The sequence below is a fragment of the Pseudorca crassidens genome, chromosome 21 (assembly GCF_039906515.1).
Source record: "Pseudorca crassidens isolate mPseCra1 chromosome 21, mPseCra1.hap1, whole genome shotgun sequence".
In the NCBI taxonomy this organism is placed as follows: domain Eukaryota; kingdom Metazoa; phylum Chordata; class Mammalia; order Artiodactyla; family Delphinidae; genus Pseudorca; species Pseudorca crassidens.
In genome coordinates this window covers 8,394,505-8,409,972 of record NC_090316.1, presented here as the reverse complement: position 1 = coordinate 8,409,972, position 15,468 = coordinate 8,394,505, and the positions used below count along the sequence as shown (strand labels likewise).

Sequence of the window (15,468 nt, the reverse complement as noted above, 5' to 3'; positions counted from 1 at the left end):
ACAGGACACCCCATTCCTCCCCGCCTCCACGTAGCCCCCTCAACCGAGAGCAGAAGGTAGAAATCATCGTCTCTGATGCACCTGGTGCACCGTCGCTCCCTGGAAGGTCGGAGCACACACCACTGCCAGCGTCAGAATAACGAGCGGGGGTTCCCCAGAAAGGGGAGAGGGTTACCTGTCCCGAGGCAGCTCCCAGCGAGGGTCTTCGGGAAGCTCGTATTCAGAGACCCCAGCCAGCATGGGGGTCCCGCTGGAGGAGAGACGCGAGGGCCGGACCAGCAGGACCCCAGAGTTCATGGATGCGCTGGAGTCGGCCGACACCTACGGGGAAGCGTGGGGTCACCCTTCCAGCGGGGACGGGGATTCCTCTCATCCCCAGTTAGGGCTTTTTGCCAACGGCAGAGGTATGTACCTGTCATCTGATGCTCCTTCCCCAGCACAGAGTGGCAGAAAGGCCACCGGGGGTTGGAAGACCTAGGTTCTAAAACTGACTTATTTTCCCCACTAGCCTTTCTGGGCTTTGATTTACTCACCTTTCACATGAGCGTTCCAGACTGACATTGTGTATCTTACCATTGCAGTAGCAACTCTATTCTTGTCCCCATTCTTTGTGAAAACCCTGCCCCGGATTAGGGATTCCTGACTCCCAGAGCTCCTTCCAGAATTAGCCCAGCTCTTAGCGAAGGTGGCCTCCTTTCACACACCTTCACCCTCCGTTCCATTTCTGGGATGAGGGGTGCACAGGAGAGGGAGGGCATCTTGGGACCCAACTCAGGTCCTCTCCCCCACTCTGTACCTTTGCACCTCTATTCTCCTCACTTTTTAATTTTTTTGGCCGCGCCTCGTGGCTTGTGGGATCTTAGCTGCCCGACCCGGGATCGAACCCGAGCGCTTGGCAGTGAAAGCGTGGAGTCCCAACCACTGGACCGCCAGGGGACTCCCCACCTTGGCACCTCTAATGGGCCCTGGGGCAGTTCAAACTCGCAGTACCAGCTGTGCACTCAGCCCAGCTAGAACCGTCTTCCAGTCCACATGCCGGGTGAGCAGGTCATCGTGGCTGGGGTAAGATGGGCTCATGGACCAGAACAGCTTGGAGCCTGACTTGGAGCCCTTGGGACAGGACATTCCCCTGCCCTGGCCCAGAAGCCAAAGCCCGAAGCAGTTGGCTGGGCACCGTGGCGAGGACAGGGCATTAGAGGGTCCCGGGGAAGGCCCCGAGGCACAGGGATGGCGCACAGCATACGGCAGAGTGTGCAAACCCCCCATCTACTTTCTGTTACCTGTCTGCGCAGAGGGATGCTCTTGGCCAGCTTGTGCACGGCCATCTGGCTGTGGAAGTCACTCTTCTTGGTGCCACTCTTCATCTTATAGATGATGACGGACCCCACCATGCAGGAGATGAGGAAGGCCCCCGTGCAATAGATGATGATCTCCAGGTACAGGGGCGAGGTCATCACCGCCGGTCTCTCTTCCAGGGCTGGGTCAGTGCGAACAGGGTGTTAGCGGGCTCGGGGCGGGGCCCGTCCACTAGGGTCCCAGCTCCGTAAGAAACTCAACACCCATCTCCTTTCCTCCGGGAATCTTCAGGGCAGAGAAGAACCAAGCCAGGTCCCAGCTAGGATTGGGGCTCTGGCACTGAGCACACATCAGACGTTCTGTGATCGCTGAGGCTTCCTGATCCTGACTCGTATCCCAAGAGGGATGGACTGTATCTTGCTACCCGAAGTCCATCCTCATGAACTCAGGAGCCCTCCTTGCTCAGCGGGACGGCTGGGCTGGAAGGGTACCTGGTGCCCTGCCAGAGACGGCTGAGAACTCACTTGTGCTAGATGCCTTGCAGAGTGTCCCCATGAGAACTCGGCCCTTCTCTGCAGCGCCTGAGCACTGTGTCCCCCTATCACGGGGGACAGCTGAACCGTCCATCGATCTTTCATCACTGACAGCCCACAAGTACCCTGAGGGCTCAGACGGCACCTCATCCATGTGTGTAGGCCACAGCGCCTGGCATCTGGTGGCGCTCACAGCATGGGGACAATGAAGGGGAGGGAAGGGAAGAAGAAAACCAGTGTGTATCCTGACTTCGTCTCTCAGCTTCACCTAACGTCACCTGTGTCAGGTCAGACGTGGAAATATCCACACCCCGTCAAACCACAGGCAAAACTAACTTCATTTCCAAATACGTCTGGACTGCTAAAGATGGAAAACGTAAACTTCCCTTAAGACTTCTGCTCACAGGTCTAACTCCTGAAGCTGAAGAAGGACATGGAGGGGGGTTGTTTTATTCTCTTCTCCGTTTAGAATCTCGCCCTTCCCATCCCCACAGAAGCCCGTGCAGTTTAAGCCCCCTTTCCCTCCCACGCGGAGGCTGGGAGGGTTCCAACCAGCACCACTTCACAGAACACACATTCCCCATGAGGGGAGGGTCCCTCTCCCCCCACAGCTCTCCACCCACTCCTCCCCTTTTAAAGACCCCCGCCAGCCACAGGGGCCAGCACCCCGAGGACCTCCCCTGGGAGGCCCCAGGCATGACCCCAAAGGAGCCCAAAGGGAACCTCCCGAGGCCCGACGAGGGGACGGCGGTGCTGATAACAAGGAGAAGCGGTTCTGTTTTTCTCTTTCCCCAGCGTCGAGAAACACAGACAACCAACTGGGAGCACACACGGGACAAAGACAGCGACGAGGAGAAAAACAGAACGCTTCTCTCCCTCCAGCGGGGGTGTTATCAGAGGAGGAGAGAGGGAGAGAGGAGACAAGAGGACAGAGTCTGCAGGAACCAGAGCAGCACAGCGCACAGCCCACGTGCAGGCCCTGCAGAGGCACCAGCCCACCACCCCGAGCAGGCTGCAGGCTCCTGCCTTCCTGGACCAGTGCACACAGCTCCCCTCTGGAGAGAGGCAACGTCGGAGCCAAGGAGGATAAATGGGCACCATCAGGCCCCCTGTGCTGCCTGGGAAAGGACTCGCTCGATGCAGCTCCAGTCCACTGTCTGGGTCTGGGTGGAACCTCGCTCACTGTGAGGTGGCAGCATGGGAGTTAGGAGAGCACGATCCTTGCCAAGAGCAAGCCCCTCGTTCCAGGGTGCCTACGTTCAGTTACAGGGGGAGCGGGCCCTTCTGAGACTTTCGGGGGGTGCTGGCGGTCAAGGATCAGACAAGCTAAGGAAGGCCGCCGGACCCAAGGAGGGAAGGAGCCTGCCCTGGAGGAGAGCCCAGCTGCAGGTTAAATCCAGATCCCAGGCATGCATCGCACTGGCCCAGGGGAGAGCCAGAGGCAGGCACACAGGTGGGACACCTCTGCGTTCCCGCATCACGAGGAAAGCACCTGTGTGAACCGAGAGGCTTCGACCTGCAGAGCCGGACAGGTTGCTGGGGCCACCTGCTGGCCCTCGGAGCCCAGCTCTGTGTCTCCCCCAGCCCCGCGATGCATGCTCCCCCCGTGCCCATGGCGAGGGCAGGACATCGAGAGGAGAAGTACAGTGTATACCTTCCAGAACGGTCAACCATGCAGAGTGATGGGAGAGTCCGATAGAGTTACCCGCCAAGCATGTATACTCCCCCGCGTCCTCAAAGGAGACATTCCTTAAGTGCAGCACTTCCATCTCTTTGTCGGTGGTATTAACTCCGGCCGTCTAGAAGAGACAACGGAAGCAACATGGACAAGCCCGGGACCTGAGACCTCTCAGAGGCGCAGAGGGAGGGAGGGAGGGAGGAAGAGGAAAAGGAAACAAAAACAAAAACAAAAACAAAAAAAACCAGAGGAAGAAATGCTCCCCAGCGTCTCCTTTGCAACAAGGAACAAACAAAAACCACCAGGCAGCGCGAGACCTGTTAGAAGAAGAGAGTGGGACCCTGAGGAGGAACTCGGCAGACCTGAGACGACACGAATGGCTGGTTACACCCATCACCAGACGCTGGCAGCCCCGGCCCGGCCCGGCATGCGGCGGCGAGCGCATGGAGAAATGGGGCCCGGAGCGTGGGGGGCTGTTTGGTTTCCAGAGGGCACACACAGGAGGGGTGGAGAGGGCGGCAGCCACACACGCACACACGCCCGCGGACGCTGGTCCACTCTTGTCTCCATCACTCAGACCCTCCGTCTGCATGACCAGCCGGGACGCACCCCACACACAGCCAAGGAACACACACAAGGCACAGAGGGGGCGACACCAACACAGAACCAAACCAAACCAGCCTCCCAAGGCCGGGTATTTTTCCATGGCTCCGGGCACTAGAAACACAGCAGGGTAACAGGGGGAGTGGGGCGCTGGCCTCCCCACCTGCCCCAGCAGCTCGGGGCCTCAATCGAACTCCCAGCACAGGGGCCCCTCCAGCTCCCCGTTACCTTTTGCCACAGGTCTGGTGACTGTGAGCCACGCAGACTGGTGAGCTTCACCAATATAATTGGAAACCTTACACACATACTCCCCGCTCTGGGCCTCTGTCACATTGAACAGGGTCAGCACCTCCGCATCCGAGCTATTTATCCCCGAATGCTGGAACAGACCAACGACACGCCATCAGTTGGGCCAACACTGAGATGTGGCTGTACTTTGCTCCCACGCAGGCCCAGGAGCTAAGGCAAAGGGAGGCTGGAGTGAGACTCGCCATCTTCCCCTTGTCAGGACAACACAAGCGGACTTTGAAAGTCCAGAGCAGTTGACCGAAAAATAAACTAAAGAAAAAAATCACTGCCCCCAAGCAAACGTTCTGTTGGTGTTAAGCCCCCTCCTCCAGGACGAGGGCAGGGACTGTGAATGGAGAGGGCGGCCAAGGCCAAGGCCAAGCCCACGGCCCCGCTTCCTACATGGCAGTTTCAGCACCCGAGGTGAAGAGCAGGGTGGCCGGTAAATCTCTGGGATGGCCAAGCCCGGGAGGATGAGGTCTAATGCTGGGACCAGGAGGGAAACCACTTTCCCAGCTTCTGGTGACTTCCTGTTGCAAGATCCACTGGAGAATTAGGCAATTAGCTTCCCTGGATTAATGGAGCATTCAGGGACAATCAAAGTCTGGGGGTGGGAGGAAAAAGGAAGAAAATGCCAATTACTCCTGAAACCGCTGAGGACTGACCTGTGGCCTTTGCTCTTCCAACCCTACCTAAGCCGTGCCTGTCATTCAGCCCACGTGCCAGAAAGAACGTGACTTGGGAACCAGGGCAGAGACTGGGTGATGCTGCCTAGAAAGGCTGTGGTCATGGGCAATGGAAAAGCAGGAATGCCAATGCCTTCCTGGAGTAGCTGACCCCAAAGCTCGGGCACAGTCACTGTTGATGCTCTTTAGAAACCAGCAATGCCCACCCCCAGCCCTCTGTGCCCCTCACGCCTCCACCCGTGACCTGCCACTGGTCCTGCGGAATGTGGCTGGGTCCCCATTTAAGATGGAGCCTGTATCCAAAGAGAAGGGATGGGGCCGCATCGTGGGCCCTGAGCCTGACCCCAGCAACCTGGGCCCCGGGAGATACAGGCCTCTTTCTCAGAGCCCAGCCCACGGAGACTGGGGCCAGGGATTACCTTCAAGATCTGGACATAAGGCAGGTTGTCCGGACCAATCTTACTCCCATTCACCTCGATGTGCTTTAGCCACTGGATATGGGGCTGCGGGTCGCTGTACACCTTACACATGAACTCCACATTGCTGCCCAGGGCCACTGTCTTGTTGGCTGGCAACCCTGCCTGCAGGATGGGCCGGTGAGGGGACCGCTCTGTGGAGGGAGGGAGGGGAGAGGCTCGTCAGGCTCTGCCACGGCTGCTCCTGGCTGAGATGCTGACAGAGGGCACCCCAAAGGCCACCAAAGAGAAGCACTCCCGGACCTCGGCCCAGCCTACCCGTCCTTAGCTAAAATCACAGTCACTTAGACGCTTGCTGTTCAAAGTGTGGTCCAAGGGCAGCAGCGGCAGCATCACCGGCTTGTGAGAAACATCGAACCTCAGACCCAACCCCAGACCTCCTGGACCGGAAGCTTCTTTTTACAAGACCATAGCCTCAAAGCCGAAGCAGAATGCTGGCTGGGAAACTCTTTACCTTAAGGTTGCTAGAGAATGAGACTCAGAACCTCTAGAAGGAAGAGGCTGCAGTCACAGCACCCAGAGGCGTGACATTCTTCCTAGTGTCTCATGCACTGCCTGGAGTCTGCATTCACCTGGGGCCTGTCCTCTCTGAGCCTCTCAGTCTGCTCTTCCGTACAGTGGGAACAACAGCACCTCTTTTTTTTTTTTTTTTGCGGTATGCGGGCCTCTCACTGTTGTGGCCTGTATGCAGAGCACAGGCTCCGGACGCACAGGCTCAGTGGCCATGGCTCACGGGCCCAGCCGCTCCGCGGCATGTGGGATCTTCCCGGACCGGGGCACGAACCCGTGTCCCCTGCATCGGCAGGCGGACTCTCAACTGCTGCGCCACCAGGGAAGCCCAACAGTGCCTCTCTTGCAGGGATGCCAGGAGAATTGCCCGTGGTGTAGTTACTGCACCCAGCAGACCGCTGGCATCCAGGCAGTGACAGCTACTATTAAGCTAAGTTTACCACCACTACTCCAGTCACCTCCTGCAGGAGGGACTACCAACAGCACCTGTCACTTTACAATGAATCTGTGGTCTGGCTCATCCTCCCACCTCTACTTACAGGTAAGGAGAGAGGCAGGTGACAGAGCTAATAAATGCCACACCATCCGGACTCCAACCCTAAGTAAACCTGGCTCCAGGCTGTTTTCTCAGCGTCCCTGCTCTTTCCTCTAAGCCCCTGCTCCTGTCCCTTCTTACCCACGACATCAAGCTGGTAGGTGTGGTTGATGCTGCCATACTCGTTCTCCACGACGCAGGTGTAGTTGCCCTTATCAGAAGGCACCACGGAGTCCATTATGATGCTCCAGGTGGCATAACGGACCTGAGCGGAAACACGCCAAAGGGTTCTACTGCGGGTCTGGAGGAAGAGGCGGTGCTGGTGCCCCGAGGCGCTTACCCTCCAATCAGAGCACGGAGGACGCAGCCCAGCTGCACAGTGACCCCAGCCCATTTATACTCTGCAAGAAGGCATCAGGCAGACAGGTGTGAGGACCCAGAAAGTCTCCCCACAAAGGCCAAGGCCATCGTGATCTGTACAAATGTGCCTTTTGCACCCTCCCAAATATACTGGGAACTTCCCCAACCCTGCACCCCTGTCCACCCTGTTCTTGTGCCAGGAACAGCTCCCCGCTACGAGTCCAGCCCTGCCCGCCCTTGACGTCTCGTTTCGAAGTCCATCTCCTCCAGCCCCATCTCCGGCCAAACGTGTTCTCTCCGTCCCTCTGTACCTTGCAGGTGCAGTGCCCATGGATATCTGCCATCCTATTAGACAGAATTCTGTATGGGCAGGATACTGCCTCATGAGACTCAGAGCACAGAGCCTTGCCTACAGCAAGTGTTGGGTGAATTAATTTAAACAGTTTCCATATTTTTTCTGATCTCCTTTGCTTTTCTTATACAAGAATAATGAGAAAAGAGCAGCTAAGTGAAATGGAAGAGAAACAGGAACGATAAGAATGATCAGAGACTTTAAAGCAGGGATTAGATGAAGATGTTCTTCCTGGAATTGTAAACGGGCAAAGGACACGAATAAACAATTCCCACAACAGGAAATGGAAATTGCTTATGAACACATGAAAATTCTAAGTTCGTTACTAAGCAAAAGAGCCCACAGAGAACAATGCGATACTCTCATCTATCAAATTTGTTGGCAAAGGTAGAGTGAGCTTGTCATTCTCATACTCTGCTATGGGAGGGAAAATTCATCTTCTCTTTGAGAAAGTAACTGTTACCACAATAAAATAAAAAATAAAATCGCACCCCAACTGATTACATCATCCTCCATTAGAGCAAATATCACAGTAAAATTTTATGTCTTCCCATTGTACTTTGAACTCTGTTGCCTAGTACATTTTCTGGAAAGACATGTGTTCAAGAAATGTTCATGTAATAAATGAATACATGAATGAATGGATAAAATTACCTAATTATCAGGAAAAACAAGTAATTGGGTAGCATGCATCAAGGGCTTAAAAACTGCTTACACTTTGATCTAGTAACTTCCCTCAATCTGTCCTAAAGAAGAATATTTTAAAATGCTGACATAGACTTAAGCACAAAGATATTCACCGCAACATTATTTACAGCAGTGAAAAACTGGAAAGTAACTAGCATTGCAAAATAGTTCATTAAATTATGGAACATTTTAATACCGGGATATTATAAAGCCATGAAAAATTATCTTTCAAACACATGACAAAAGATTCATGTTATAATGTTAACAACTGACAAGAAATTATACAGACGTGATCGTCCAAGTAAAAACCGTAGGTATACACAGAAAAAAAGACTGAAGAGTTTTAAGTTTATATACACTTTTTTGTATTTGAAAGATTTTTAATTTTATAGATAGAAAGCGTTATTTAACACAATTAAAGCATATAAAGAGGGATTTTCTAAGCAGCGGCTCCTGTTCCCCTGATTCTAACTTTCATATCAACACAGGTACCTTGTAGCCTCCGATCCTGTGGTCAGGCTTGAATTCTTTGCCATTTTTCAGCCAGCGCAGCGTGGGGTTCGGGGTCCCACTGGAAGGGCATTTGAACTTCACTGTCTTGGCAGCTGGCACCGCGTGCAGTTTCTTTTCCATCTTTTCTGGCGACGTCCAGTAGGGAGCCACGGCTGCCCGGGGAGAGCCGAGATAGAGAGAGAGAGAGAGAGAGAGAGAGAGAGAGAGAGAGAGAGAGAGAGAGAGGGAAAGAGAGAGACACGGGCAGGGCCTGGTCAGGCTCAGGAGCGAGGGCCTCCGCCCTCCCGCCCACCCGCCCACCACCTGTGGATGACGCCTGCACTGCTCCGGACCCCCGAGGGATCCCAGGGCCAAGCACTGTGACCCCACATGCCCCCTCCTCCCCTTCTCCAGACAATCACCCGAGCGCCCCTCTTCCCGTTCAAACCCAACACCCAGGCCCAAAGGGCAGTAAGGTAGGAAACAGTGTCTCACGCATACGGTTTGGTTTGGTGTTATCTGTCTCTTTCTCCTCTGAAGAGGAGTCATCATCGTCATCATCGTCCTCCGAGGAGGGGAGAGCATCTACGGGAAGGAGAAAGGGGTACTGACGTCCCTCCAAGGGAACAGGGGCTGGCGAGATTCCCATCCAATCAACAACCACCCAAGGAACACAAAGGCCAGTCCAGTTATAGATGACCGCAGCTACCCCTCCCCATACTGTCCCCCGGCCCCACTCCTCCCTTAGTGCCTGTCCCTCGGAGGGAGAGACACGGTTTATTTAAGAACTGCACGCTCTGTGCGTGTTGCCCTCCTCCACCGACCCCGACGCCCTGCCCTCCTCTGCCCAGAAGAAGCCTTCACACTGGGCAGCTCCACGGCGGGCAGGTGGGCTCTCTTCAATTTAACTCCACCCTGCATTCAGAGGCTCACTCAACTCAGCATCGCCTGGATGCGCAGGGTCTCAGAACTAGCAGCCAGGGAACCTGTGTCCTCCTTTGGAAACCCAGATCTAGGCACTGCGGCCAGAAGCCATTTCCGAAGCCACGGGCTGAACGACGTAGAGTTGGATTTTTCCTAGCACGCATCTGCTGAGGTCTGGGAGCTGCCCTTCTTAACCAGAGCAGACAGGGAGCCCACAACACAGTCCGCAGCTGCCAACACCTGTCCCCAACAAGTATCCACCCCTTTTAGCATGTGGTCACCAATCAGGGTTCATGCCAGATCTTTTTCCAGTCCTTTCTAGTGCTTTTGGGGGTCTGGAGGGAAAAAAAGGAGGCAAGTCCCTCAGTTAGGGGCAGGTTCTAGATGACACCCGGGGGAGGAGATGCCAGGCCCGCACCCGGGGACGCACAAACGGCATAAAGACAATTCCAGCTCCACCTTATTTAATCCTAAGGTTTTGTACAAGTCGCATCCTACAAGTGGCAGATCCCGAAAGTCACAGAGCCCTAGGGTTCCCTGGCTGCCCTAACAGCTCTGGAAGCCGTGGATACGGCGGCGCACCTGGGTCATCCCCCATCACCCGGGGACCTCACCACGTATTCGGGGGTGCTAATTACTAAGCCCAGTACCAAGTCCAAATGGCCAGGGAGTGAGAGGGTGGAAGTTGCCTCGGCCCTCGTAGCACCCAGAGGACTGGGCAAGCTGTGGTGGAGAAATCACAGTGTCTCACTGCCCCCGATGTGTCCGCAATCACCTCCGAGGTAGGTCCCGGAAGCCCCTGCTCTCTGGCCTGAGGCCGGCACCATGGGTCACCCCTGAGAGCTAAGCCACGCGGCGGGCAGGGAGCGATGTTAGTGGGCAGCAGCTTCTGCAGCAGAGTGGGGGCAGATCACAGCCGGGCAGAGGGCCTGCCTCCCCCCCGAAACCAGCAGACAGGGTTGGAGGGCAGGGGGTCTGAGGGAGGGGGAGGGCGGGCTTTGCTACCAACCTGAGACGTTGACGGAGAAGTAGGTGGTATCGCTGCCCGAGGGGCTGCTGGTCACGCAGGCGTAGAGGCCGGAGTCGGCGGGCACGGAATCCCGCACCTCCACCTCCTCCCCCGTGATGCGGGTGCGGTTGCTTTCCACCAGCTGCACCCCGTCCCGCAGCCAGTTGATGCTCTGAACATCGTCCCGCAGCCGACAGCGGAGCTGCAGCAGGTCACCGGGGTGGACCAGGAGGGACTCCACTTCCACGGGGGCTCCCCAGGGCTGGGCTGCTGCCGCCACAGGGGCCGGGAAGAGGAAGCGGGGTGGGGGGGAGGGGGGAAAGACAAAGGGCATTATGCCAGCCGCACTGAGTTGCAGCATCCCAGGGGCTACGGAGCTGGGGAGGGGGGAATGGGAAGATGGGTCAGTCGGGAGACGGCTGGCTACCTGGGCACCCCCATCGCTTCCTCTCCACCCCACTCCTCCAGAGGGCAAAGGAAGAAAGAGGCAAAGTTAGGAAGCAGCTGCAGCAGCATTAAGCGGTTCAGGGTTCATTTCTCTCCATCCTAGGGGGGCAGCCGGCCCTTCCCAGGACCCCTGTGCGTCCAGAGTGTCCCCTCCCCACACACTCAGCTCTTTGCCAAGAGTGGCCGCTTCCCGGAGGAACACCCCGTTTGCTTCTGGCTGGGGCAGCCTTACCCCTTTCCCTCGGAACCGTTGAACAAGCCCCCCTGCCACAAACCCAGCAGCCCCCATCCACGTGGGGGGCAGTTTGTCATGGGAGGTGTCTGGGTTCAAGTGATTTAGCACTGGGGGGTCTGAGCCCCGCAATGGGTCTGATGCACAGGGTGCATATGTGGGAGAGACAGCTCAAGGGAAGGTCAGCTCAGGGGAGCCTCTAGCTAACAGGTGTTGGGCCAGAGGATTCGGACCTTTTGACTATATTAGGAACGGAGGCCGGCAGCTGCCACAAAACCCACACTTGCTCTGGCAGCAAAAGCCATTGCACACAAAGCTCCTTTCTCCTCGTCCCACTGCAGGGCTCCCCCTCTCCAGCCCCCCACCTTCCTCTCCCCTGCCCCCCTCCGACACACGGGCACACACATCTACTTCCCCTCACCTCTCCTTCCCCAGAGTCTGGGGATCCGCACACCCACCCCTCTCCACCAGCAGCACTGCACTCACGCTAACAAGAAGGCCTGAGGCCGGACACAGAAAGAGGCCACCATCCGAGGCGGACCCTTCTGCACTAACAAGGGGGAAACGCACCTCCTAGTTCCTCTTGGGACATGCAAGCCTGCTCACGGCATCTTCTGTCCACTGTCCATCGCCCACCAGAAGAACACACCTGCTGCAGTTCCCGTCTACCACCTGACTAGTTTCTGCTGCCTTTTGGAACCTTCCTTCTTTCTCACCATGGGTTCATCACCAGAGGCTCGCCGGGGGCCCCCTGCCCTGCAGGCCCTGATGAGCGAGGCTCTGAAAGGCACCTGGCCCTACTGCCCTGCCGGGACTTGCATCTCTGCCTGGCTTGTCCACACACCCTCCGGTTCTCAGCCTGGCTGGAAACTGCCTCAAACCCTTCCTCTCTTTTTTGTTTGTTTGTTTGTTTTGGCCACGCTGCCACGTGGGATCTTAGTTCCCCGACCAGGGACTGAACCCGCACCCCCTGCATTGGAAGCTCAGAGTCTTAACCACTGGACCACCAAGGAAGTCCCTCAAAGCCCTTTCTGACTCCACTCTGGGTCAGGTGCTCTCCCTTCTCACTTGTCACACTGAAGGAAAGTCCCCTTTCCCGACTGGGTTGTGCGTGTGGGGACGTGTCACATTTACCTTCAAATCCCAGCACCCAGTAGGGCCCTGGCACATGACAGCTGGCAATACATGCACGCGGAATGACGTAACAATGATGCACTGTCTCTTCATCACCTTCCCTTCCAAACTCCCTCTTCTCCTTCACCACCTCATTTTAAAAAAACTCCTGAAGTCCCAAACAGGTTTCTTCTAGAAACCTCACCAATGAAGAAATGAGTGTCCTGGGAGCCAAGAACTAACAGTAGTTTTGCTCAGAGGGGCCTCGGATAAGGCTCAGAGGCCAAGGCTGCAGGCCCCGGCGCCCTTCGACCCAAGGGCTCTGTCTTAAATATTGGGCAAATATGGAGTCATCAGAAAGGGAGTGCTGCTTTCAAAGGGTTTGAAAACCACGAGGCCCGCACTCATTTATTTCTGTGAGTCACGTCAAGAGGAACGCCACCAAAGGTGAGCAGACCACACAGCTCATTAAATATAAGCTTTTGTGGGTCTTGGAAAAAAAGTTATTCTTTCCATTTTTAATGGTTTGTGGTTTTGCCAAAAGAAGGCAGAAGAAAAGCCGTTCAGACTTGACCCTTCAGGAGAACAGAAGACGCTCCTGTGGATCAAATCTTATTTCCCTGCAATGACCTCACTGATTAAATATTTTGCAGCTCGTGATCTGTACCAGCCGTTGGTCAAACAGTAAACTCCGGTAAACGCAAATTCTCAGCCTCTGGCATCACAGCCTATTTTGACAGGTCCCAGAAACAAAAAGGTAGCAAGGGGCACACGGGCGTTTCCCCAGGAGAAAGCAGCAAAGGGAGACTGGTCCTGCTGAGACCAAGCTCTAGCTGATTCTAGCTTGGATCCTAAACTTCCCGCTCATTCCAACCAGGACGTGCGAACAAAACTCTCATACGTGGTCCGTTAAAGCCTCAAGAGCCAGCTTTCTTGTCCCTGCTGCTGGAGGTAAAGCTCCCCCTGATGTTCCAGGCCCTGGTGAGCTGGTCCCATTCATTCTCCTGATCAGTATCCTGTGCTGTGTAGAGGATGTACTCTAACCCCGTGCTTGGCATTCGACACTCGTCACAGTCTGTTCCCACCTCCACATGCGACCTCGTCCGCACTTTCTGCTCCAAGTCTGAATGTTTCCTGCACGAACTGCCTTACTTCTGCCCCACAATGAAACTTACTTCTGCTCAAGACTGTCGGGCATCTCTCTAGAGCCCTCCTACCCACCTACTCAAAGTGTACCATCCGAGACACCCAGGAAGCCTTCTGCTGGCACGAGTGTCTCTACCCTCATTTTCTGTACAACAGTAACCGTCTGAACCACAACGATGCACACTCAGTTCCGTACCGTGTTGCACTGTTGCTTTTTCAAACAACTTTATTGAGATAATAATTCACTACCATAAATTACTTATTCACATAAATTCACCCATTTAGAGTGTATCATTCAATGCTTTTCAGTATATTCACCAAATTATGCAGCAATCACCACCATCTGACTTTAGAACATTTGCATCACCCCCAAAAGAAACCCTGTACCCATTAGGAGTCACTCCCTGTCCTCTCCCCCTCCCCCAGTCTAGGCAACCACTGATCTGCTTTGTCTGTATAGATGTGCCTACGCTCGATAGTTCATATCAATGGATCTGCACAATATACAGTCTTTTGTGTCCTCCTCCTTTCTTTGAGCATGTTTTCATGGTTCTTCCATGTTGTATCATGTCTCAGTACTTCATTCCTTTTAACAGCCAAATAATATTCCATTGAGTGGATATACCACATTTTATGAATCCATTCATTGGTTGATGGAAATTTGGGCGCACTGTTTCCTAACTGTCAAAAGTGTCCATGTCTCGCCTAAGAAACAGCCAGCAACTCAGGGCAGAATTGCCTATCATAGTTTTCCCACAGTGCCTAACCACGTCAGAAACTCAGAAAATACTCAGTAGGCCTTGAACTGAAGCTCGCGTCCGGCACAGACTAATTTTTGGAAGAACCAAAAACCAGCTGACGGCTCTTGGGTGATTTTTTTTCATGGCTAATAATGCTCTCGGATGTGTGTCAAAGTCTCCACTGACAAAGCAGGTAAACACTGCTTTCGTTTAGGAGGTGATGGAACGGTAATGGACCACTTGCTGCTTTACGGGGCCCTGCCCCTCTATGTCACCCCCTGGAGTAGCAGCCCCGACCTTGGAGAGTCCTCTGTAAGGCGGCTGATGCAGGACATCACTGCTCACCGGCCGCCTGCGACAATCACGTCACTACTCTCCATTCTCTTTTGGTCTTTCCAGGGTCCCCCATTTACGCCCTCATTGGAAAGGCCCTTGTATCTGTGGCTCCATCTCTACTGAGCTGGCCTTTCTCTGGCCGAGACCCATGGACCAGGGCTCTACGTGTTGTTAGCAGTCAAGAAAGGAGCCAACTGACAGCTTTACTGGGCTGGCCATGAACGATGAAGAAGAGAAAGCAGTTTATTGCTCAGCAACTTGAAAAGACATTCCAACTCTTAGAGCACGTGATGAACTGGAATGGGGACGCTGAGGGAGACGGCAAACCCACACACGTGCTTTATGTGTCCCGCGCTTCCTGAGGGATGGGGAACAGAGGCTGGAGGACATTTGGTATCTGGATTCCGTGGTGACCAGGCTCTGGGTACAATATGCTTGGAGTGCACTGTGGGAAAACGGTGCATCATGCTTCCACGCCCGCATCAGAGTCACCACCATCACCACCGGGAGCTAGATGGTTAGGCTTAGGGTTAGGGCTGAACTTGCACACCCTTAGAGGATTAAGGCCGTCAACAACTTGGCCATCTCTCCAGAAGACAAGGAGAGGACAAAGCCTCCTGCATAGCTGCCTGAATCTGGGGTTCAGGAGCACTGTGGTCCTGGGCAGCTCCTGGGACGGTGCAGCTGGCAGGTGGACTGTGGAAGGCTGTGCAGGCTGGACCTGGTACCCCCTTTAGTGGGAGGGAAAGGGATTCAACCCCGTCCTGCTTCTCTGATGGAGCCCCTCCATCCCCCAGGGGGAATTAGGAGCAGACAGGGGACCCAGACTTTTTAGTAATCCTCAAGGAAGCAGCTAGAGGTGAGGGGCAGTGCTCTCAAGTCTAGGAACGTGATTAACGTTCACGGGGCCCTACTGTGTCCCTCTCCCTTCCTACTTTCCTCCAAAATACCAGGGCTTTGTAATTCCCAACGAGCCAACAGGATGTAGCATTTGGCTTATGGCAGAAATCTGCCACTGTCATCTA

General features: G+C 54.9%; 1 protein-coding gene across 13 annotated transcripts in view; it reads right to left on the bottom strand.

Moving 5' to 3' along the window:
• FGFR1 (fibroblast growth factor receptor 1) overlaps positions 1 to 15,468 on the bottom strand; it is a 64,011-nt gene that overhangs the window by 20,151 nt on the left and 28,392 nt on the right. For 4 of the 13 annotated variants that reach the window (XM_067721786.1, XM_067721785.1, XM_067721777.1 and 1 more), the window contains exons 3-10: positions 10,430 to 10,699; positions 8,992 to 9,081; positions 8,497 to 8,669; positions 6,747 to 6,870; positions 5,504 to 5,694; positions 3,484 to 3,628; positions 1,275 to 1,477; positions 176 to 321 (exon numbers count right to left, since the gene is read on the bottom strand). In XM_067721786.1, the coding sequence (XP_067577887.1) occupies positions 176 to 321; positions 1,275 to 1,477; positions 3,484 to 3,628; positions 5,504 to 5,694; positions 6,747 to 6,870; positions 8,497 to 8,669; positions 8,992 to 9,081; positions 10,430 to 10,699 (1,342 nt within the window). The remainder of the gene's footprint in view (positions 1 to 175; positions 322 to 1,274; positions 1,478 to 3,483; positions 3,629 to 5,503; positions 5,695 to 6,746; positions 6,871 to 8,496; positions 8,670 to 8,991; positions 9,082 to 10,429; positions 10,700 to 15,468) is intronic. The other 9 variants (XM_067721787.1, XM_067721782.1, XM_067721781.1 and 6 more) reach the window with 9 other exon arrangements.